The 25,971-nt window shown below is 44.9% G+C and overlaps 1 protein-coding gene across 1 annotated transcript in view; it reads right to left on the bottom strand.

Moving 5' to 3' along the window:
* Positions 1–885: 885 nt before the first annotated feature.
* FER1L6 (fer-1 like family member 6) overlaps positions 886–25,971 on the bottom strand; it is a 100,172-nt gene continuing 75,086 nt past the window's right edge. Inside the window, exons 31-40 of the mRNA XM_081111412.1 lie at positions 23,031–23,158; positions 18,852–19,022; positions 16,222–16,382; positions 14,214–14,356; positions 13,028–13,116; positions 12,494–12,592; positions 9,881–10,122; positions 8,379–8,542; positions 4,554–4,654; positions 886–1,596 (exon numbers count right to left, since the gene is read on the bottom strand). Of these exons, the coding sequence (XP_080967538.1) occupies positions 1,413–1,596; positions 4,554–4,654; positions 8,379–8,542; positions 9,881–10,122; positions 12,494–12,592; positions 13,028–13,116; positions 14,214–14,356; positions 16,222–16,382; positions 18,852–19,022; positions 23,031–23,158 (1,482 nt within the window). The 3' untranslated portion in view covers positions 886–1,412. The remainder of the gene's footprint in view (positions 1,597–4,553; positions 4,655–8,378; positions 8,543–9,880; positions 10,123–12,493; positions 12,593–13,027; positions 13,117–14,213; positions 14,357–16,221; positions 16,383–18,851; positions 19,023–23,030; positions 23,159–25,971) is intronic.

Raw genomic sequence — 25,971 nt, 5'->3', positions numbered from 1 at the left:
ATCAAGAGGGGGATCCCAATCAAGCCTCCTCAATACCACCAAATAGCCCCCCTGATAGAAAGAAGAAGTGGTGCCATATTTACTTGTGTCTGAGGCTAAACACCCCAATTCCTTTGTTCCCTTATTCTGAGAACACCGGCCCCTCACTTTCACTCCCTCCTTCAGATGGGGCAGCAGATCCAGACCGGGTTACTTTGAAGAGCCAAGGCTCACTTTCAAGAAAAACCGGCCCCACCTGACCAGTGACAGGCTGTTGTTTCTGAGACTGCTTTTGGAATTCATCTCTGCCTGGGAGTCTGACAGACCCTACCACAGATGGTGGTAAGACTAAGTGTTGAATGGCGCCAACGGTGGTCATTCGGATCATGATCTATGGGTCGTGTCTGGTGGGCTATGTACCTGGCTGAAGAGAATTCTCATGATGCTTGGGGCTCTGCCCCTGCCTCTACACACATACTCAAAATTATTTTTCATACACAAAATTCCCACTTGGAAATTGCCATAGAACATAAATCCAAATGGATTTTTCTGGAACTCACTACCACCGCCAATCACAAGCTTTGCAAGTGTTGACTTTAATGGAAAACCAGCCTCATCTCACCTCTAGACGGGAATTTCAACCATGAAATATTTTAGGTGATTTGTATGATTTTTTCTCCAAGCTAGTTTTGCAGCCTGAATAAGTAAATGTGTTTTGTAAACTGTAAGGATTAAACAAGCTTAAGATATATGGGACAGGTTGAATACCTCGTAGTAGCTAAAATGTGTTCAGTTTATTTCCCATAAAATTTTTATTTGAAAGAAAGTACTTCCAATAAAATCTCAGACAGAGAATTAAACTTTTCAGAATAAAACCAGTTACATAAAGAAAACATTCACCTAAATCAGTTTGAGGTCACCGTTGATTATTTCATGCTTCCCATGGCTGAAAACATGACTTAAAGCTTATGTGTGAAAGGTGGTGGCAGGGGTCAGGGTGAGGAGGGACTGCTCCTTTCCCGTCTCCTCCAAGAAGAGCTGATCTGACCCTAACCAGTTTGGCTCAGTGGATAGAGTGCCGGCCTGTGGACTGAAAGGTCCCAGGTTCGATTCCAGTCAAGGGCATGTACCTTGGTTGTGGGCACATCCCCAGTAGGAGGTATGCAGGAGGCAGCTGATCAATATGTCTCTCTCATCTATGTTTCTAGCTCTCTATCCCTCTCCCTTCCTCTCTGTAAAAAATCAATAAAATATATATATTTTTAAAAAGAGCTGCTCTGTCCCTAGACATAGTGACTGGTTCTGAGGCCCCTTGGGTTCATCCCATTAGCACCCAGCACAGTGCCTGCACAGAGCACCCTTTCTTCTGTATTTACAGGTGAGGAAGAGGAGAGGATTCGTAGAAAGGGAGGGCCCGGGTCCTCCATGATCCTCTAGGAGCCCACAACAATCTTTCGGCTGATGGCACCTGGCAAGGTGTAGATGAAGAGGACCAGGAAGATGATGAGGATGATCAGAATGAAAGCGATGATGATGTACTTCTTGTAATTCTTCCAGATGAGGTGGTACAGGCACTTGAAGGGGCTCACAAACCAGGAGAAGGAGGTGTCTGGGCGGCTGAGAGAGAAGCGAGAGAAAATTAGGGAAGGGGGCCATGCTGTCCTCACGTAGGACTCTCTAGACCTCGGGGAGAATTTCAGACTCCACTTCTCCACAAGGAGAAGCCTGACAACAGGAGAAGAAGACTGTGTTGCCTTAAAGCAGAAGCAATCTAGCATTTGGGGTAGTAATGATTCCTCATCATTTATAGTTTGGCCTAGAGGAGGGCAGGAGTCTAGTTAGAACCCAGACAGAGGTCTGAGTGCCCTCCATCTGACCAACCCTGACCAGCTCAAGCCCCACCTCTTCCATGAAGCCCACCTTGATCACCCCAGCCCATAATGACCCCCCTCATTTCTAATTCCTATCTTACCTATCACTTCTCACTAGACTCAGCCCCCTTTGAACTTAGCATATTTGTCTTCTATGCTCTGATAACTATTTTACAAGTCTGGGTGTTCTCCCTACACAGATTGAAGGCTCCTAGAAGCCGGAGATTATGTCTTATATTTCTTCAGTGTTCTTCATAGTAGGTACACACTGTAGGAACTCAATAAATAATTTTGAATTAATCTATAAATAAGTTTCTAACACTATGATATATAAAAGGTAGGTTCAGAGAAGGGACCACTTATCTTGAGACACTTGCAGCCTGGGGAGGGATAGCACAAACACAATTTGAAAGAGTATTTTGTATACATATTTCATATCTGTATATATTTACTTTTTAATTGATATATAACCATGGATTACATTGAATAGAGTAACTCTTCTAGTAATTCTACTTCTGGGAATTTACTTTAAAGTGATCCTATCTAATAATAGACAAACATGGTAATTGACCATACCTTCGCTACGCCTCCCATTGGCTAATCAGCACGGTATGCAAATTAACCGCCAACAAAGATGGCGGCTAATTTGCATACTGCAGGCAGGGCGGGACAGCGTGAGTGCGAGCTGCCATCCAGGCCCCCGTGTGCAACCCTAGAAGCCGCCTGCCTGCCACCCATGATCGGATCTGATCCCAGGCCACAGGCGGGCCCCAGAAGCCCCAGATGTCGCCTGCCTGCTGCCCATGATGGATCCGATCCCGGGTCGCAGGCCGGCCCCAGAAGCCACCTGATATGGCAGTAACTCTATCAGTAAGCACTCTGAAAGTCAGTGGCATAAATGCACCAATTAAAAGACAGATTATGAGGGTGAACCAAAAACAAAACCCACTTTAAATATAAAGGCACATATAAGTAAATGAATTAAGCTGCAGCCTGTTTTTCTCAGTGGATAGAGCATTAGCCCATGGACTGAAGGGTCCCAGGTTCAATTCCAGTCAAGGGCATGTACCTCAGTTGCTGGCTTGATCCCCAGTCCCTATCAGAGCATGTGCAGGAGGCAACCAATCAATGTGTCTCTCCCTTTCCCTTCACTCTCTCTAAAATTCAATGGAAAAATATCCTTGGGTGAAGATTAACAAAAACAAAGTAAATGGATTAAGTAACATTGAAGAGATTACAAGAAAAATATATTCCAAATTTTGTTAGTTGTATAATGGTTATTTTTAAATTATTAACACCTAAGAAACTGGGTGAAGGGTACATATAATATGCTGTAGTATTTTGTAGTTTTTTTTACATGTATGAGATTATTTCAAATTAAAATATTAAAAAATTAAAAATTAATAAAATATTCATTGAAATGTATCTGCATTACATGAAAAATCTCCTAATTGCTTCTAGCATAATTGATTAAATTGTGCTAAAATTTACAAGGGTTCAATTAAAAAATATCTTAATTCTAAATGATATAATAGAAAATATATAATAGTGCAGTTATAAGCACTTATCTGAAAATAAAAATTTTAAAAAGTGAATTTAAAGAAGGGATTAGCCAAAGAAAATATATGCACAATCCATGGACACAGACAACAGTATGGTGATGGCCAGAGAGAAGTGGGGGGCAAGAGCTGGGTAGAGGGGGCAAAAGGGGCGAAATAGAGACATCCTATATAATAATAATAAAAGGCTAATATGCAAATTGACTGACCGGTTGCTATGATGTGCACTGGCCACCAGGGGGCAGACACTCAATGCAGGAGCTGCCCCCTTGGTGGTCAGTGCACTTCCATATGGGGAGTGCCACTCAGCGAGAAGCTGGCTCATGGCTGGCCAGCGCAGAGGTGGTGGCAGGAGCCTCTCCCACCTCCGTGGCAGCACTAAGAATGTCCAACTAACGGTTTAGACCCGATCGCTTGGGGGCCTAAGCCTTTAGCCAGACATCCCCCGAGGGCTCCCTGGCTGCCAGAAGGATGTCTGACTGCAAGCTTAGGCCTGATCCCCCGGGGAGTGGCCCTAAGTCGACAGGTGGACATCCCCCAAGGGGTCCTGGACTACAAATGGGCACAGGCCAGGCTGAGGGACACCCCCCCACCAGTGCACAAATTTTTGTGCACCGGGCCTCTAGTAATTCATAAAGGGGAAACATTTTCATATTATAATAATGAAAAAAGGTAGATATAAATGAAATATTCAATTATGGGGTGGTAACCAATTCAATTATGGCCATTAAGGAATATTCCATAAACATTAAAAATGCTAATTATGACAACTGTGGAAACAAAGCAGAACTTTTCAGCAAAGCGTGCATGAAACATTAAGACAATTTTGTATGCATGATCAGAGAACGAGTAGAAAAAAATTCATGTGACAATCACATAAAAAAAGAGTAAAGAATATTATGAAATTCTCCTAGAAAAGCTTTTGTGGTAGTATTACAGAAACAAGCCTTCTCCGTTTGCCTCTGTATTGACGTTAGAATATTTTTCAATAGAAACGAAAAGCTATGTGGATTGGAGGCACCTACTGGCTGCCTCCTGGCTTCTCAGTTCGCCCAGAGGGTCCTCTAGAAATGGCCCGCCCTCTGTGACGGGGACTGCAAAGGGCGCTCCCATTTCGGATGCTCCCGCCCACGGCCCCACTCACTTGGGCTTGGCCAGGGGCTCTGGCTCCTTCCGCGCTTTCCCGACAGGGTTTTTCTCAGCCTCCTCCGCAGTAACCAGGTGGAACTCGGCCTCCACCTTCCCCTGCACAAAGACAAAACTCGGTTTCTAGTCACAAAGACCTGCTGGGGCACCCCCAGCCTTCCAGAAAAGTGTTACTATGTGGGAGGTTGCCAGGAAGCATTTTGACTATCCTGCTGCTTTATTTTGAGAAATACTGTTACTTTTTTGGTCCTGGGAGAAGCCATTTTTATGATGGACAATAAAAGCCCTGAAATGATGTTACTGTTGAGTTTTGTGAAAAGAGTCCCACATGTACCAGTACACAGACACACTTATACTGTCACATGTGCTATTTAATTTGTAATCATTTAATTTCTGAAGAAATATTAATTATAGAAACTTATAATAATTAGAAGGGGGGTTGCTTACTTAAGTGCCGGAACCTTTTGAAATCTGCTGCTGTCTTTCTTCTCTGTCAATGGTTCTCAAGAGGAAATAGGTGGGTGTGTGTCCGTATCTGCTGAGTGGCTTTCCCATCATCCTTCACTGTTATTACTGTCCCTACCAATTGTTTCATAATTATCCTTTTATTCTACCACTTGTGATGTAAGTCTCGGATTATCAAAGAACGAGACAGGACCTCTGCAAAAGATAATAGTCTTTCTTTCTTGTTTATTCATTTACTTACGACTGGTAGAAAGACGGCCTGGTGCAGCCACTGTGGAAAACAGTGTGGAGTGTCCTCAAAAAATTAAAAATGGAACTGCCGTTTGACCCAGTGACCCCATCTCTGGGGATATATTCTAAGAATCTCGAAACACCAATCAGAAAGAATATATGCACCCCTCTGTTCATAGCAGCAATATCTACAATAGCTAAGATCTGGAAACAGCCCCAGTGTCCATCAGCTGCGGTACATTTACACGGTGGAATACTAAGCAGCTGTAAAAAAAAGAAGGATCTCTTACCCTTGGAGACAGCATGGAGGGACCTGGAGAGTATTATTCTAAGCAAAATAAGCCCGTCAGAGAAAGACAGTATCACATGATCTCTCTTGTATGTGGAATGTAATGAACAAAACAAACTGATGAACAAAATAGGTCCAGAAACATGGAAGCATAGAACAGACTGCAGAATCTCAGAGGGAAGGCAGGGGAGGGTGGGAAGAGATTAACCAAACTAAAAATTTATATGAACATATGCATAGCCCATGGACACAGACAACAGTGCGGCGAAGGGCTGGGGGTGGGACGGGAGCGGGGTTTAGGGGAAAATATCTGTAATACTCTCAACAACAACAAATTATAGTTGTTACCTGTGACACTATTTCATGGGAACACAAAATGTAATGAGAAGCATATCCTGCCCACACAGAAAACACCCACAGATGTTCTAAGGACCCATACTCCCCCAGGAAAATAAAAATGTAAAGAAAAGCGAGGCGGAGATTATAAAGTGAATTCTTCCCCAGGCAGAGCCACGAGCTAGCATCATGCAACTTGGTGCCACACAGGCAGCAGGGCAAGGTGCTTCCTGACCTGTTCTGGTCAATGCCGCTCCTCATCCCCTCTCTCCACACAGAGCATTCAGTCATCAGCACTCAACCAAGCAGCACGTGAAGGTCTTAAGCTAACCACAGCCCCCAAGTGTAATTTTCAATCAGAGCTGGGGGGAGGGGAGGACCTTTTGAGAGACTATTAACTTAATGACACCTCTGGCTGGAGGGAAAGGTCCTGAAAAGACTAGCTTGGTCGTTTCTGCACATGTTATTTATGGCTCCCAGCTTCACCAGGCCTGAGAGTGATGCCGGGGAGGCTGAGAAGAGCTGTGTTCAGGTCAGACGTACCTTCTTCAGCAATGGTGCTTGCTCATTCACACACAGCCCTCGCGGGCATGAGGGGAGGCATTGTCGCACCGTCATGGTGGGGACACAGGCTGGCAAAATCCTTCAGGAAGAGGATTACACACACACATACATAGATACATACCTGCACAGGTATATGCACACATATGTATGTGTGAGTGTGTGTGCATTATCTTCGATTGTCATACTCTAGACCAGTGGTCGGCAAACTGCGGCTCGCAAGCCACATGCGGCTCTTTGGCTCCTTGAGTGTGGCTCTTCCACAAAATACCACGTGCAGGCGTGCATGTACAGTGCGACTGAAACTTCCTGGCCCATGTACAGAAGTCGGTATTTTGTGGAAGAGCCAAAGAGCCACACGTGGCTCGCGAGCCGCAGTTTGCCGACCACTGCTCTAGACCTAGGATTCCCACTTCTGGATAGCTAAATTAAGGCAATAAATAAAAACTTAGCAAAAGCTATCTGCACAAGCACAGTCGTTATTCTTCTGGATGTTCGAACTGTCCTGTTTGTCACCAGATGTCCCAGACACGTCCTGTGTTTTATCTGCCCTAGATCTGGAGTCAGCCATTTCTCCAAAGATGCCTGGTTTCTTTCGGTACAAAGTGGCATTCAGAAACCGGGATCCAGGCGCTGGGTATTTTCACCTTCTCATCATGCTTTGTTCTGCCCTGCATGACCCCTCCACTCCCTCAGAGAGAATTGGGTCCCTCCCTCCTCTCTCTTCCTTTGGTGCGATGAACACTTGGAATATTTAGTGCACGACTGCACTGCTGCTATCTCTGTTCCTCTCTCTGGACTCTGCGCTGGTTGAGGGCAGAGGCCAGGCTAACTTCGTTTCTGAATTCATCCATTCATCAATCAATTCATTGATCGAGGACCTATTATGTGCTGAGCTGTGAAGCCAGAACTGAGTCCGGGTGGCCATGTAGCAAACCCTCAATAAGTACTTAGGAGGATGGAGAAGAATGAGCCTCATTCCCTTCATCCAATTCCACCAATCAGGGGGGTTACACTGAGCACGGAGGGAAGAGGAAAACTCCCAGAAAACACAAGAAAACCGGGCAGCTGACACTCACACAGTCAGGCTCAAAGGGCATCCTTGCCTCATATCCACTGGGCCCCTAGAGCAGAGGAAGGGGGAGGGAGAGGAGAAGGGGGAGAAGGAAGGGGTGGGGGAGGGGGGAAGAGAAGGGGGAGGGGAGGAGGAAATAGCTCTCTATCCAGACCTGCTACCAGAAGGGTCCTGATCTGACCTGGACGTGCTTCTGGCACTGGGCACAGGAGCAGAGGGGAGAACATGCCCCCCGCCAAGAGGAGGGCAGCAGCAGAGAAAAGAGGCCACGGATGCAGCCCAGACCCCTTCTCCACTTCACCAAGACGAAGCCTCCCTCCTCCCTGGCGGAGGCTGTAGGAAAGGGCGAAGAAACTTTCTTCCCAGTATCTGTGAAAGGTCTGAATGCCTATGCCTGAGCCACACAGGAGCACCAAGGGGCAGTGCAGGGACGGGGTCAATGGCCATCGCTGCGGCCACTCTCTCGAGGACGTTTCCAAAGGATGGATCACTTTTTAAACGGAGACTTGTGTTTGAGGGCGAGAGGATGAGGTATTTATGTAAAATTACATCACTCAGGACTTGATGCACAATTTCAAGAAATGTTGGGGTGGCGGGGAGAACTAACGCCAGGGGCATAAGTTCAAGCCAAAAGGACAGAAAACCAGCCTGACAGAGATAGCTATTAAATCAGAATGCCGGAATATGGAGGGCTAATGCATTTACAAAGTGTTCAAAATTCTTGCTTCTCAGCAGAACCTTTGCCCTGCAGGGCTCTGTCACCCACTGGGAGGCACGTCACTTGAAGTTTGCCAAATTGCTCATTTAAAAGGCTTAATGCTCCCTGCCTCCCCTGCCCCAGCCCTTCTCCTGCAGTTGTCACTTACTGTGAGTTCTTTGCTTTTAGCAAAAGGCCACCAGCCCCGGACGCGCTTTTGCTGGAATATGGAGATCTTGCTCTCCTCACTCGCGTTTTCAAACTTGCTAAGATCACAGGCTTTGGCAGACTTGGCTGCCCGGGGGAAACTGTTGAGGTTCATTTCCAGGGAGCCTGTGAGAGATGCCAAAGCTGTTATGGAAGGGCTTTTAAAATCAGTCACCACTCTTGTTCACCCATTCATTCACCCATTCATTCATCCATTCATTCATCCATCATGCCTCCATCTACCCAGTCATTCATTCATCATCCATCACCCATCATCCACCGACCCATCCATCCATCCCTCACTAGTCATTCAATCAGCACCATATTGGATCACTAGCAGGTATTGGGGATACAAATGTGGCCACGACATATTTGGTGCCCTGACAGCATTAATAATGTGGTAGCAGGTAGGAGACAAGGGCAGAGCTACCATATGAAACTTTCAGGTCTCAGTTTCAGGTGTCACTGCTGCTGGGCATCTCTGCTCCCTGACGGTAGTCTGAAGCAGGTGCCTGTCTCTGAGCCTTCCCCTGCCTTGGCATAGATCAGCCTGTGAGAACCCCCTTCTCCCACCACACCTCCCTCTTTGAGTCCACTAAACCCCTCCAGGTCAGGGACTAAGTCTTCCTGTCTTTGTAGTTACTCTCCAAGACCTTAGTGGACTCTCAACAAGATATTTTCAATGAATGAATATAAGGCAGACTAAGATCATGTGCACTAGAGCCACGACAGCACTTTATATCTCTCTAATAACCTTTCCCTAGTATAAAACTAATATTTGTTAATTGTGAATATTTAGAATATGTACATAAGCAAAACAAAAAAACAAAAAAAGAAAAAATTTCCATCATTCTCTATGGATTAGTCCTTATCCTTTTGTCATCTTTCTCCTTGACTATTTCTATCACTTTTTCATACACATATAAACATGTTTTATATACACATATATTTTACAGAAAGGGGACTTTTCCTACATTCTTTTTTCACTCAATGTATCCTGCACATCTATTCAACTTATTAAATATTTTGCTATGTTTAATGGCTGCAGGGTTATCACTTATTGAGTGCTTACTATGTATGAGGCACTATGCTTAGTTTTTAAACTATAGTAACACATATACAGCTCCCAACACCCTCTGAGATACGCAATATTACTACCCCGTTTTTACAACTGAGCCAAACTGAGACACAGCGTGAACCACAAATTAGCTCAAAATTTAACCGCTCCTTCATGGTAGAGCAAAGATCAACTGAAATCTGTTTGAATATGTATCTTCTACCATATGGAAGCTCCATAACTTATTCAGACAATCCCCTATGAAGGGCTATTTGGAGTGCTTCCAGTTTTTTACTATCATAAGTAGCACTGAAATTATTACCCTTGCAGTGAAATCAGAGCAAGCTCCCCCAAGCCCGGGACACAACCCTTAACATGCACACGAGCTGATGAAGCCACTGGCTCACCCAGAAAGTCATCCGAGGACAGCCTTTCAAAATCCCAGACCTGGAGCACCAGCACAGCTGGCGTCTTACACTCCATCTTCTCCAAGGAAAAGATGTTCTCCCTCTTGGTGATGACCATTTGCTTCTCAGCTGGGAGATACTGAAACGGAAACAGGAAGCGCCAGTTGAAGTTCCCCTCGCCAGTCAGGGAGTTGTAATGCACGTCTGTCTCCTGCTTGTCGTCTTCCAAACCCTTTATCCACCTGAATAAAGGCAGAACAAGAATTAAACACACATTCTTCAGGCACCAGTACAATTGAGAGTGACTTCACTAGTTTCAATGTGGTCAGAGATCACAGTTTTAAGATTATGATATCATTAGATTTAGATGGAAGTTTCATTGATTCTAAAAGAGGTTAAAGGGCCGGAAACAGAGACAGACCCTCATTCTAAGCCATGTTGGGGAAGCATTCAGTTGTTCATGGGCAGACCGGAAGTCCCATGCAATGAAGAAGGAAAATGCAGGAGATGTGAAAGTAGAACCAGTTTCCTTTTATCCTGGGAGCCCTCTTTGTCAGGGGTGCCTCCTCTGCACCTGGTGTTACAACAAGATTGCCTACTACATCAAGGCCTCTAAACCTGGCCTAATTTAGACCTGTGATTGCAGGGCTGTAACTGGCCGCCTTCTCTCTGGTTGTGGGTCTCAAAAACCCAGCAGGCCTGCATCAGTGTGGCCTGGAGGGTACCAGGGCTGCCTGCACCCATCTGGGCTCCAGTCCTGGCTCTAGCACTTACTAACTGTACAGCTGTAGACAAGTTATCTAACCTCTCTGTGCCTCGGTTTGCATCTGGAAAATGGAAGCAGTGACAGCACCTAGTTCATAGGGTTGTTCTGAGAATTATCCTATAATAGAGGCCCAGTGCACAAAATTCATGCACCGGTAGGGTCCCTAGTGGCTGCCGGCCACCGGCCGGGGCCTTCCTTCATTCTGCGCCGCCCTCTGGTGGTCAGTGCACATCATAGTGAGTGATCGAACTCCCAGTCAAACTCCTGAGGGGACACTCTGCATATTAGGCTTTTATATATATAGATAGTAAAGCCTAATATGCTAAGTGTCCAACCGTTCGACCAGTCACTATGACGTGCACTGACCACCAAGGGGCAGGCACTCAAACTGGTAGGTTAGCTTGCTGCTGGGGTCCAGGTGATCGGGACTGGGCGAGACAGGCCGGACACGCCCTGGAGGCCTCCATGGTTCCTCCCCTGGCCCCAGTCAAGCACCGGTGGAGTCCCTCAGCTTGGCCTGAACCCTCTCACAATCTGGGACCCCTTGGGGGATGTCGGAGAGCTGGTTTCAGCCAGATCCCCGCAGGCCAAGGGACCCCACGGGTGCACGAATCCGTGCACAAGGCCTGTAGTATGAGATAATATGGTAAGTGCTTTTGTACCCCATATTATCTATACAGAAAAACCTCAAAATAACGGACTGATTCAGGTGAGGGGTTGTCTGTTAAAGCTGAAGGTCCGTTATATTAATAAAATGGGTTTTTCGAATGTATATGTTAAAAAAATCGACAAATTGTTTACCTGTTTTCACTTATATAGACATGTTTGTGTAATTAAAATTAAGTCTATATGAATTAAAGTTTAATCTCACAGAAAAGTTCTCTATATATATTACTGTAATTTTAAATTTATACTGAATAGGTCTAGTCCTATATAATAAAAGCCTAATAGCATTCACCAGTCACAGTAAGTAAACAAAGGCACACGGCTGGGGTATGGGGTTGGGGGGTTGGGGTAGAAGGGACAAGATTTAAGGACATAGTAGAAATGGGGGCATCAATGAGACAGAAGGCTTCCTGGTTGGGGAAGACAAAGAGATACCCAGATGAGGCTGAGATGAGTTTTTTTTCAGGGGGATACATGTTTATGTCACTTTTGCTTTTGATTCTTTACTCCCTTATCTCTCTCCCTGGTTAGAGTCTAAAAGGAAGCCTACAAAGGCACTTGTGTCATAGCCCAAGTGTAAGAGAGGCATAAAATCCTCACTCCCTGAGTCCTAGGTTGGTATCTTTTTTATCAGTAGAACTAGCAAACAGGAAGTTTTAAGTTTTACCATTTGTATGTCTTACAATCTTATCACTTACTCTTCCATCAATAGTATCACATCTCTCTATTTCCTTCAGATATAAATGTATTTTAAATGTTAACCCTTTTTGGTCCAACGTGGAGGCTGACTCAACAGACCAGGTGCTAGGAGCAGGTCCAAAGTCGAGCTGAGGTCTAGTGAGACAGATAACTTCAACATTCAAGCCCGTCAATTAATTTGGACCAGACTGTTTGAATTCCAAAAATAAAATTGGACCACAAAGGGTTAATAGAAAAGCCTATATATACAATATTTAACTTAAAGAGATGCTTATATAAGATTTCCTCACCAAAATATTTTCATGAGATACTAATTCTTAGCAAAGTGACCAAATAAGACAAATACTTGACAAAGCAAGTGCCCTTATCTAACAAGGTGAGTAAGATGAACGCCTTTTGTGGGTGTGGGTGGATTAACTTCCTTGAGGCATAGATTTGCTTAGGGGAAGAATAAGAAGGACGGAGTTTGTTAATGACCTTACCCTTTAACATAAATATCACTTGATTTTTGTCCTGTGAAGATATTCTCATCCTCTAAAATGACATCTTCAGTGTTCCAGATGGTTACTCTCAATTCATATCTGGAATAAGGGAAGGCAGCATTAGGTTGAAAACTATGAAAATTAGTGGGTGTCTATGGGATTCTGTTACTGCTTTGAGTCTGTAAGTTTCCTCAACTTTATCAAGTTTAAAAATATCAACATTAAGGTCTTGGCTCTATCAAAACCAAGCGTCCCAGCTGGAATCACCAAGGACATGAATTTCTCTGAGAAGATCCTCCTTCCATTAACCAACAATTTTCAGAATGTTGAAGCTCAGTGATAGCCCCTACCATAGAACAGGGACCACCACTCCAATCTCTACACCCCCCTGCTGTTATTGGCCAGGTAGAAAGTGAAATATAATTATCAGGTGCCAACTGATCAATGTAACACATGAGACACCAGCTCAAATGTCATGATTATTCAGTCTATTACAATGGTCTCTCCCCGAAGGTGGGGCTGCAGTTGACTTACCCTTTGGGTTTCCTTGGTGAAATGTCAACAGGAGGTCCAGGCTGAGGCATATCTTTGGGAAACATGTCCACCCACATCTGCAGGCGGCCCTTATTAAGAAAAGACCTCCTTTAGCTTTGGGGGCGGGGGTACCACATGAGCAACTGATCATTCACAGTTTTAATAGATCTCTTTACAAGAAGTGGATATTAAATACAGCTTAGTCACTGTATACATGTTTAGAATATTTGTTGACAAAGATAGAACTGACATTATTAAAAAATATTTTTTTATTAATTTCAGAGAGGAAGGGAGAGAGAGAGAAAGATAGAAACATCAATGATAAGAAAGAATCATTGATTGGCTGCCTCCTGCACACTCCCCATTGGGGATCGAGCCTACAACCCAGGCCCGTGCCTTGACTGGGCATTGAATCCTGATCTTCTAGTTCATCGGTCAATGCTCAAACACTGAGCACCAGTTGGGCTCATATAACAGTGACCTCTTCCACTCTCAAAATGGCCACAGTTTGGATAAACAACTCTATGATCATCTCAATTATGTGAGATCATTTATGTAAGGGACCTAGTACATAGAAGGCTCTTAATAACATTTATCTTCTCTTCCCTTCTAAGCCCTAACCTGGATTTCTAGTTATTTTTTTCCCATCCAGTTTCTTCTTACTAGTTCTTCAAGGTAAGCCACCATCTATTGCTTCTCTGGGAAAACTAGTGGGCTGTGCGCCTACTGATAGAACTTTCGGCAAGAGGCCTGAACATATCCAATGGGTTTTGAAGTTTCTCAAATGTCAGAATTCTTCCAAAAGAGTTTGGCAGCTCATTCATAAAAAGGAAAAAGCACCGAGTCCAACACTGACTCCAGGGCAGAGTTTCTCGACCTTGACATTACCGACATTTTGGGCTGAATGACTGGTTCTTTGTTGTGAGAAGTTGTCCTGTGCAGTGTAGGATGTTTCATAGGATCCTGTCCTCTGCCCCCTAGATGTCAGTAGCATCTCCACTCCCTTGAGGGAACCAAAAATATTTCCAGACATTGCTAAATGTCCTAGGGCAGGGCAGTGTGTGTGTCACAATGGTCCCTCTTTGAGCACCATTTTTCTAGGACACACAAGATTAACTTTTAGGGGAAAGTCACATTCCTTGGGGATGAACACTTGTATCAGGGCCAGATCTGTCTTGGCCACTACCTGCTCCATCCCTGGCTTATCCTTGTGGTACAGCGGACGGGTTTCTATGTGCTCAGGAACCAGCCTGCACCCAACCTCTGGGATATCATTCCAAGAGTGTAAAACTTTGAGGGCCAAGTGCTCGTAAGACTCCACCGTCTCATCTGTGTGGAAGAAAGAAAAACAAAGGGATTTGTCAGCTGTGTGTTCCTATATGGGGACAGTGATGGGCTGTCAGATGCATTTTAAACACACTTAAAGTTTTTTTTTAAAAAAAATATATTGAGACACAAGAAAAGCCAGCAAAAGAGAAAAAGAACAAAGAGAGAATGGAAAGAGGTGGGGGTAGTGAGGTAGGAAGGGGAAGGATATTGGAAGTTTAGAGAATGAGACATGAGATGGTTTGGTAAGAAGACCCAGAGAACAGTCAGGGGTCTTGGAATATAGGTCTCCTTGAATCACATTTCTGCAGAGTCTATAAATCACTAGCTGGGCTTCAAGGTTCTGGAGAGGATATGTTTCTTGGAGATACAAAGCTGTTTGCTAACACCACAGTGTGAGAGGGCCTGGGGCTCAGCGTGACCCAAATAAGGTGGGGAAATGGACACAATCTATGTTCATGGATGTTCTCTGTGTTTTCTCGTTATTGCTTGGGATTTCCCTCCTACCATCTCCAGCTGGAGAAAAGGTTCTTTGATCTATCATTTACCAAAGAAGGTAACTCATGATAACAACTACTGGCAGAAACATTATTTGCAAACATTATATGGCAACAACTGTTGAAAGGATCAAAACTTCTTGACAAAGACTGGAATGGCTACAGTTGACATAGGAAATTGAGCTTTTTTTTTTTTTTTTTTTCCCATAAAAGGGGGGGGGCACAAAATAAATCTCCCAATAGTAGTAATTATAATTAGTAAAAGTTGATAGGGACAAACAAGCAATCAATGGACTAAATCTTTGTCATGAAGTTTAATCCATCAAGAACTGATCTTGAACATAATTTTAGATTTTTGGAGGGCAAAAAATTGTTTAATCATGAAATACAGGATACTGACCAAGAAACTAAATAAAGCACAATGTGAAAGAGAATATTCGTCAACATAAATTAATCAATATGTCATAAACACACTATCTAAATGTTAATTAATTCTGCATTTAAGAACCTTCAAGAAGTTTCCGGGGTCAAAACAACATGGTAAAAAGAAATCTTGACATCAGTTTGTGGGATCAACACAGCAGTGTCAAAACCTCCTGTGGCATGTCCTTAATTGGGTTCTTGGCATTAGCAGACACACCAAACAGACAAGGGTGACAGTACAAGAATTGTTCTGTATCGTTAAAGTAAAGGTGACTTTTCTTCTCATCCTAAGTTTATGAAAACCTCCCTGGGACCTTCCTGGTAGGTGCCATGATATTCCTATGGAAAATCTCCCTTTTAGTATTGAAATCAGAGAGTTGTTGGCATAACATTTACGGGGGTAATTTTGATTGTGTCCAAGGATTTACTGTATATAACATTCTTTTTAAGGTCACTGTCTACCTTCTGCCACATCAATTCTACTTATGTGATCTCTAGAAACATCAGAAATGGCAAAAGTAGGTATGAGGAAGTGCATGGTAGCATTGTCACTGCAGAAAGTGGACACAATGTAAATAAACGGCAAAACCATAACAATGAATATTATCAGTGATCATTTCAGAGTGCAAGGGAGAATTGTCATGGTCTATTTGAAACAGAAAAGACAGGATACAAAACTACATGACATTTATAATTCTATAAAAATGTGATATATAGCACGCACACACACATGCACACGAACTGTAAGGAAATAGACCAGCAGGCAACGTGCTTATCTCTGATGTGGGGATTATAAGTGATCTGCATTATCCTCTTTACTTTTCCACATTTTCTCCCACGAGCCTGCATCACTTTTACAATAGATGACCACTGTCCCCGGCCACCACCATCACCAGATGCAGGCTTTTCAAAAACAGCAAAGTCAAGGGCTGCACTGGGGGAAGTTACCAGAGTCCTCTTCAGTGAAGACTGTTTTTCCAGAAAAGACCTGGCTTCCGATCTGTATTTTCCCGGGATGGAAGTAGGGCCCATCCAGCTTGTTGTCCTTGCAGAGCTTGGCGAGGATTTCCGTGGGCTTGGACGTGTCTCTCCAGGCGTTGTAGCCTTCTCTGCAAAGTGGAGGAGGACAGAGAGGGGAGGCCCAGCTTCCCCCGGAAGGACACACCTGATGTCCCTATTTAAAGGGCCCCCTAAGATCCGTGTGGTTTCCTTCAGATTCGACTTGCCATTCTATACACTTGGGCTAGCGGTTTTTGTTATGTTTTCTCTCTTTTCTGGTCCAAACCTCTGAATATGATGCTTGTATGAAAAGCAGGACTGCTGAATAGCTTGACATAAAAATATTTTGTAAGTTGTTTATTATTTTTAAAGAAATGTACCTTAAAAAATTTGAAGCGAGATTCACATAACATAAAATTAACCATTATAAGGTTGACCAAATTCAGTGGCATTTAGAACATTCACCATGTTGTGCAACCACTATCTCTATCCGGTTCCAAAAAATTTCCATCACCCCAAAAGAACCCTGTGCCCATTAAGCAGTTCCTCCTCGTTCCTCCCTGCTCCCGCCTTTGGCAATCACCAACCTGCTGTCTCCACGGATTTCTTGGCAGGCTGTTTTTGTTCTGCTTCTAACAGAATAGCCATTTGGCTGCTATTTATTCTTAGAGAAAGGCCTAGCTCATTCTTTCAGTTTCTCTGCTTCTTTCCTCCCCTCTGCTCCTCCCTCCCCCAAATCATACTGTGGACTCATGACATAGACAGAAAGTCTATGCGTGCTGTTTCTCTAATCAGTGATTTTCCTGGTGCTGAGTTCCTAAATCTGTCCAACTCTTTCATCCCTTAAAAAGAGCTGTTTGTTTAAAAGTTATTAACTGGCAATGAACTGCTCTCTAAGGGCCATGACTAAGATGAGCTTGGATTTCTCTGCACACTGGGACCCAGGATTCATCAGAACTTAACTTGTCTAAGCATTTAAATCAATCGAAACATGGCTACAAAGCTGTTGTCCTACATGGTGCCAGAGATATGAGGGCCCTGGAGTGGCCATCCAAACCAAGGCCAGAGCCACACACAGGCCTCCCCAGACACAGGTGCTCCTGTCTTATTCTAAAACCTTTTCAGTGAACAAAGGCTATAAGCTCGCTGACTAGACTATTTTGCTCGTAGGTAGTTCCTCTGTCTGGAAATTCTTCTGAAGGAAGGATGCACCACGCTGGCCAGTGGCTTCCTGCCCCGACTTTGGAGTAAGAACAGCTAATCATGTTCTGAATGGTACCCTCTCCTGTACTTGAGGGTGATGAGAATACCTCGGAGGCTTATACAGTCACTGGGGTGCCAACACGCAACTGGCTCCCTGGGCTCAGAGCAGAGGAGGCCAGCCGTAGACACGTGCCCAAAATCATGCCATGAAGGGAACAAGCACACAGACTCTGTTCATGTGCATCTAAATGGGGACAGCCCTCCTACAGAGCCATTTGGACGTCTGTACTAATTTCAATAAAATAATTGATATCTACAGATGAATACTGAGCGAATTGTCAGAGGGGTGTGCAATGGCTTTTGTATGCTTACAGCAGCAATATTTCTAATGGAATAAAGAAGAAAAATGTAAACGTCCTAAAGTTCACAAAGGCAAACTGGTCATATCATGTTATAATAAATTCATATGATGGAACACCACAGAGTTAGTAAAATAATTATGTTGAAGGATGTTAAATGATATTATAGAATGCTTATAAGGCTTAGTGAGACAAGTGATTTACAAAACTGTACAGAGAGTATAAATCTAACTTTGGGGGGAAATAGCATAGAAAAAAACACTAAAAGGAAATACATAAAATTTCTTTACGTAAGTTATCTCTGGATGGAATAATTTGAGCATTATTTTGTACTTTCTGTATTTCCTAAATTTCTACAATGAACATATTATTTTATATTCACAAAAACATTTGTAAAAGTATACCATAAAAATCTAATGAACGTCTTTCTTCCTAGCTGAAATTTGTAATTGTAAGATTCTAATTTTTTTCTTTAAGATATCAGCTACATTTTTTTTTTTTTAAATGAAGCTGGTAATCTATACTTTCAAATTAAGCAGAATTCAAAATCTTTGTAAAGAGTGAGAGCTGGGCCCACACTTGCTCCATTTTTAAGTTGGGGATAACGACTCACTGGGTTTTGAGAGAATTGACTGAAATACTCTATGGAAAGTGCTTGGTATGCCATAGGTGTTAGTTATAATTAACTGGGGTGTTGGCATTTGTGTTATAATAATCAGTCTTCTGGCATCACTCCCCTTCATGGAACTCTGCCCACCAGGCCCAGCGGATTGACTGAACACATGCAATTCAGCTCCTGGCTCTTGAAGGACCTTCCCTGGGCCCTACATCAGTGCTGCCTCCCCACCCAACCCCCTTCCAGGGCAGCGAGCATTTTCCTCAATCCCATCCTGCTGACGGGAGCCCATCTGAGACGCTGAAGCTGAGCCTTGGCTGGCCTTCCCGGAGCAGGCGCTCTGAGCCCACAGCCTCGGGACCTCGGGAGGCCAGCAGTGTCTCTGCAGGGAAAGCACTTACATCTCGTACTGGCTCTGCAGGCCGCAGATGGCTCGGTGTTTGCTGTAAAAGCGGTTCTCCAGGTCAATCCTGGTCTCGCCAATGAGGTCATCTGTCCCGATCATGTCATGGTCGTAGATCAGGACGGAGAGCAGGGACTCCTTTGGGAACGTGGCCTGGATCTCAAATGACCTGTGGTCCAAGCAGAGGCTTTGGGAGTCAACATTTGGCGACAGGGGACATTTCCCAGCTTCGCATTTAGCGAGCCTGCAGTCCGCATGAACGCACTAAACACCCAGAGATATTTATGTGGTTTAATTTTTCACTAAGACACAACAATTTCCAATTCTGTCGTCACTTTTCAGTAGCCATTAATCTCCTCATTCATGGGCCATCCGTTTCCGTCTTTAACTAGGGGGACGGCTAGATGGAGAGGGAAATCCTTGGGTTTGGTCTCAAACTGATTTCCAGCCTTGGTTTTGAATCAGTACCTTCCTGACTGTAAAACATGGGAAAGTTTCTTCATCTTGCTTAGGCTCCTTATGTGTAAATGGAGATAAACATCTTCTTTATAAGACAGCGAGGTGGTTAAATGCTGTTTTTACAAAGCGCACATTTTACTTCTAGGCATTGAACTGGCGCCCAATAGACTGCCATTCCCGTTCCCGCCCACTTTTGCTTCATCGGGGAGTACAGCTGAGCTTATTTGAAATGAGAGCCCTATACAAGATGGACAAACCCTAAGGCAGTGGTTCTCTACCTTGGCTGCACATTAGAATCACCTGGGAATCTTTTTAAAATCCCGATTTCTGGGCCTCATCCTCCGGAAATTCTGTTTCTTTGTTACTAATGTTGTGGCCCCACCCCATAACAAAGAAACAGAATTTCTGGAGGATGAGGCCCAGAAATCGGGATTTTAAAAAGATTCCCAGGTGATTCTAATGTGCAGCCAAGGTAGAGAACCACTGAACTAAAGACTAGGATGGCAGGGCTGGAATGCGGTCTCTATATATAGAGTCTGAGCCCTGAGAACAGAGACCCGCCGTCCTCATCTCCGCGCTGTTGCAGCCTGCATGCCCCTGCAGGAGTAGGCAGCAGTGTTTCCCTGGGCTGCCAGGGACCTCAGGGGTCACCATATCCAATCCCTTCACTTTATAGATGAGGACGTTACAATCCAGAGAACACGAGTGACTTGGCCAGGGGCATAAGTCAGGCCCAACTCACAGAAGTGCCAGTTTTCTGACTCCTCGTTCTGGCTCTTTCCTGGATGCCACGTCAGTGCAAGGTGTTAGAGTCCATCCTGCTGTTGGGCTTCCTGGGACAATGCATTATCCATGCGACTGAGCATTAGAGAAGCTAAGAATTAAACCCTGCATTTTAGGGAAATGTCTTCCTGAAAGCCAAATCAAGACACACCAATGTTTCTCTACTGTTCTCGGGGCAAGTGGGGTGGCCTGGGAGCAAGGGACAGGGAGGAGGCGGGAGGAAGGGAGAATGAGGACCCATTATTTCCCACGTGCCCGTGGGCCTGTCTGGGCTGCTGCCGGCGTGCTCAGATCCACGTGGCCCTGACTCTCACTCTCCCGTGTGGCAGGAACTGCAATCACAGCACAGCCTGAGCCAATTAACCCTCCCCCAGATAAAAAGGCAGCCAGCTCCAAGCTTCCGGGACTGTAACTGACTAAGGCAGCGGGGGCAGGCTGTGTGGGGAAGAAATTAGCATCTTCCACCTAAAGACATACTACTGCCTCCCTGGAATCCAAACAGTAATTGATTCTGGAGGCATCTCACAAGGAAGCCTCCAGCTGCCCATGTCTGAGCTTAGCTGCCACCAGGAAAGGACTTAAGTGCTAACTGCCCCTGGCAACCTTGCCGACTCAGTGCCTCTGTTCCAGCTCCCTGAGCCGTGTGCTCACAGATTAACCGCTCCTGGCTCTTCACTGGGGCTGTCTCACCATCTCTAGGTCCAATGGTGGTTTGAGAAATGCACCGTGAACTGGGTAAAAACTGAGCCTTTGAAACATTCAGTACCTCTGAGCTTCAGAGCAACGATGTTCCACTGTTTCTTTGTTCAGTTATTTATTCTCTTGCTAATTCCTCTGTTCACTGGACAGTAATTACACACCCACTATGTGCCAGGCACTGTGGTGACTAAGAAAACAAGGAACCACCGAAATCTGCAGACAGATGCCACTCAGGCTGATGCACGGTGACAGGCCCTATTAAATCCCACTGGAAACTGGAGGTTTGTCCACCCATCTGTTCATTCATTCGTTCATCATTCATTCACTCACTTATTCCTTCTACAAGTACTCAGTGGGCATGTGCTCTGTGCCATGCCCTGTCCTGGGTGCTGGGGATGTGGCATTGAACAGGCGAGACCGAGTCCCTGCTCAGTGGAGCTTACATTCCAGTGGGGAGATAAGAGACAACCAATAAACACACAAACATGTCAATTCATGTCAGAGGCCGTAAGGAAAAGCAGGCGAGGTGCCAGCGATCACGGGTGGAGCCTGTGGCATCCTCATTCAGGGGTGAGGTCCCAAAGACGGAGTCCCCAGACCCCACCCAGGTCAGGCCCAGGAGCCCGCCGCTCTCCCTGCTGGAACACTGCAGGAATGAGCCAGCAACTTTTGTCGCTGAGTCACCATTAAATACCATTCCAACAAAGCATCCGCACGTGGAGGCTTCTGGAAGAGCCTGCAATGCCCAGGCGGGAGAGAATATTGCATCACCCCCTCCTCCTGTCACCACAGCCGTCAGCGGGCATACTGCAGCCAGTCTAATTCCGGGCGCTGTGCTGAGAGTGGCAAACAAACAGTAACTGCAAAGCACTTGGCAAAATGAAGTGCCGGTTACATAAATGGCAGATAATGATAAAGGTCACCTCTGGATCAGGGAAGCGAGGGTGCGTTTCCCTGGCATTGTTGTAATCATCTCATAAACCCGAGCAGGCACAATCATTTATTTCATTTCCTCGGGAGCAGGACAGTATAAGGAGTTGGCGCTCATCAAATGTCAGAGGGTCCGAAGAGATCGCAAATGTGGAAGTGAATTTAAATAAGGCTGATGGAGATTTCACGCCACACTCCTGTTACTCAGGAAACCAGGAAATTAAATACATTTAACATATATCTGGTGATAAAATGATTATTAAGAGAGAGAGAGAGGAAAGGTATGTGTTTTGAGTACCTCTTACGGGCTAGCAGAGACTACAGTGAGATTCTATACATTTAATCTCCTAAAGCAGCGGTTCTCAACCTGTGGGTCGCGACCCCTTTGGCGGTCGAATGACCCTTTCACAGGGGTCGCCTAAGACCATCCTGCACATCAGATAGTTACATGACGATTCATAACAGTAGCAACATTACAGTTATGAAGTAGCAACGAAAATAATTTTATGGTTGGGTCACAACATGAGGAACGGTATTTAAAGGGCCAGAAGGTTGAGAACCACTGTCCTAAAGACGCCTGAGAGTCAAGTCACTGTTGTTGCTTTACAGATGAGGAAAACCAGGATCAGAGAGGTTCAGCCACCTGCATAAAGTTACACAGCCTGTATGTGGCAGAATGAAACCCGCATCTGCTTGACTCCAAAGTTAACAGCAATCAGGTGCACCAGCTCAAGCAGGGAACACGAATGTGCGGCACACCCGTTAGCAGACAAATGGGGGCGGTGGGGTTTCTGTGAACGGGGGAAAGCCTGGCTCACCCAACATGCACACATGCAACACACTTTGCAGGAAAACAAAGCACGGTGGGGGACACAGTTCAACCTTCTTACTTTGGGGGTCACCTCAAATGAGCTGCAAATTGATACGATGGGAAAATCCCTTTGGCAGGAGCCAAGACCAAAGGTGTGGCCCCGTCTCCTCCACTCGAGCTGTGTGAACCTGAATGAGTTTCTAAACCTCTCTGGGCCTTGGTGCCATGTTTGCAAAAAGGATACCTCCCTGTCCAAAAGCAGGAGGCTGAATCTAGGAGAGATGAAGATCTAGGAAAATCATTACTGGAGAACCGTCGGCATGAGGATCACCATGTACCACCTTATACCTGAAGGGACCAAAGAAGCTGGCCTTTCTCCACAAAGCAGAAGTTAACATCTAACCTCCTGCCACCACGTACTCAGACACACCCCTGTACACAGCAGCCCCCCCACAGACACACAGCAGGAGCGACTCCACCCAGATGGCCACTGACCTTCCAAACACTGGGTTCAGCTGCTTGGGGATGTATTTGTCTCGGTCCTTGATTTCCGTTTTGCCAAGCCTGACCACAATGTAGGGATCCGATTTGCCGTCTGGATCGGCTGGGCTAAGATTAAATGCCTGGGGGCGAGAAAGGACATCCCCTTGGTCCAGAGGTTCCCACCACTGGTTGCTCACTGGGATCCCCGGGCAGTTTAAAATGCACAGACACCCCACTCCCATCCCCAGGTGTTCTGATTTACTTGGCCCTGGGCTTTGGGCTTTTTAGAAGCTCCTCAGAGGACTCTAGTGTGCCGCCAAGGCTAAGAACCACTGCATTTAGCCTCCCCATGTTGCTGTCAAGAGCTATCAGCTTTGCCGAAGCTCAGCATTCTCCGGAGTTGTCTGCCCGGGGAAAGCAGCGCTTGGCACAGAGGCATGAGGAATTTGCTGGGCCAGGAGGCAGAGGCATGCATTTGAGTTCTGGTTCTGGTTGCGCAGTCTGAGATCTGTCAAATCAGAGCCCAGAAGGATTGGGCTCTTACATGACCCCATCAGTCTTGCATTTAGCACTGGCTGATGAATGATCTGTTTCTCAGAGTGAGTTTGGCTCCAGAGAAGCTGGGCAATAAACCATCACAAGCAACACTTTTTTTTTTTTTTTTAATCCTCACCTAAGGATATGTTTTTACTGGTTTGAGAGAGAGAGAGAGAGAGAGAGAAAACACACATCAATGTGAGAAAAGAAACATCAATCAATCGGTTGCCTCCCATATGTGCCCTGACTAGAGATCGAACCAGTAATCTAGGTGTGTGCCCTTGTTAGGAATTGAACCCGAAACCTTTTGGTGTACAGGATGATGCTCCAACCAACTAAGCCACCCAGCTAGGGCAGCAAACATTTTCTAAGAGAAAGTGGGGGTAGGGGGCCAGTGAGGAATGATGCTGAAAAGAGGGAGAAACTCTGTAGAGATGAGAGCTGAGTGAGAAACAATCCGCAGTCAGGACGCTGTCCTACAGATGGGATGGCATGAGCACACAGAGCTCTATTTTCAAGGAGTTCATGAGAGCATGCTGAATAGCCACATTTGTAGACAATCTGTATGTCAATTACTTAAAGGGAAACTTAACCCAAAATGGTCCCTTCATCACATCGCCCAATTTTAATCATTCACGCCGTAGTTATCTTTCATTTCAGTTACCTGACCCTTTGTTTCTATTTAATACATTCTTAATGCCCCACCATCACCAGCTGGTATGTACTTGCCAAGAGAGCAAGGCTACTGGCAGTCTTGTTCATTATATTATTTCCAGGATTTCGAATACGGTCTTCTTAATATTTGTTGCATGGATGAATAAATGCATGCTAACATTAATTCAGAAAAATGCTAGGTGGCTACTAAGAAGAATGAGAAAGGCCTGTATATACTGATCTGGGAAAATGTCCAAGTTGTATTACTAGCTAAGAAAAGAAAATAGGAGATCAATATGTAGTGTATCAAGCAGGATTCTGTTAAATAACTATCAGGGAGGAGCTGTAGACAAGTGGAAATAGATATAGATTTATTTGTATCTGCAGGTGAAAGCAAGTTATTTCTGAGGGTGGAATTGCAGAGGGGGGGAGATTTTTCTTTCTTTCTTTCTGCAACTTTTAAGTAGTATTATTTTTACTTTGCTGGTGTTTTATTAAATGAAAATATTTTTTTAAATATATTTTTATTAATTTTTTACAGAGAGGAAGGGAGAGAGACAGAGAGTCAGAAACATCGATGAGAGAGAAACATCGATCAGCTGCCTCCTGCACATCCCCCACTGGGGATGTGCCCGCAACCCAGGTACATGCCCTTGACCGGAATCGAACCTGGGACCTTTCAGTCCACAGGCCGACGCTCTATCCACTGAGCCAAACCGGTTTCGGCAATGAAAATATTTTTTAAAAATATTTTTTTATTGACATCAGAGAGGGAGAAAAAGGGAGGGATAGAAACATCAATGATGAGAGAGAACAATTGATCGGCTGCCTCCTGCATGCCCCCCACTGGGGGTCCTGTGGGCATGTGCCCTGATCAGAAATAGAACTGTGACCTCCTGGCTCATAGGTTGACGCTTAACTACTGAGCCACGCTGGTCGGGCAAATGAAAAGATTTCCAATTAACTTATGTAGTTAATGGGTAAAATCTTAGTGTGAGAGAGTAAACCACACAATCACTATTACTAGAAATGTCAATGAAAAGCAAATACTGCCCATAATTACAGTGAATTTATCTTACATCCTGCAACCCAGGGCCGCCACCCCTGCTCTTCACTTGGCCAAGTCCTGCTTGTCCTCAAGTTCCAGCCCAAGCCCTCCTGCCTCCACTGTTTCCTGAGGAGGAAGCTGATATGCATTCCTGGCCTTCGTCTAACTCTAAAGGGTACTGGACATACAAAAGTGGGCTGTGGATGTTTGCTGAATGAATCAATACATAATGGTCCTTCTCCCATCTCTGTGGTCCAAAATCTTTCTCCTTAATTGTACCACTTGAACCCTCTATTTCTGGGTTGCCCCAAATTTGTCCCAGAGAACCGTAGTTCTGCAGGGTTTTCTGTAGAGAGAAAAAGAAGTGTGGGGCAATAAGTTTAGATGATGCTGTTAAAGACTCGACAGTTAAATAGATTTCTTTGATTCTGGAATTCTCAGAGCCTTCACTGTGCTAATGAGCCTTGTGGACCTCAGGGGCTGGTGAAGGAAAAAAATATTATATGCACCACTTCTCAAATTTATTTGTACATATAGGAGCTATAGATGAGTGGAAATAGATCTAGATTTATTTGTATCTGCAGGTTGAAGTAAATTATTTCTGGGGGTGGAATTGCAGAGGTGAGGTGATTTTCCAAGAAATCATCTCTCCCAAGACATGAGTGACCTCCTGAACAAGATTTAGAAAAGGTTAGTCTAACCAGTGGTCGGCAA

Source organism: Myotis nattereri (assembly GCF_964212035.1).
Source record: "Myotis nattereri genome assembly, chromosome: 17".
In the NCBI taxonomy this organism is placed as follows: Eukaryota; Metazoa; Chordata; class Mammalia; order Chiroptera; family Vespertilionidae; genus Myotis; species Myotis nattereri.
The sequence above is the reverse complement of the archived record's forward strand: the minus strand, read 5'-3'. Positions and strand labels throughout refer to the sequence as shown.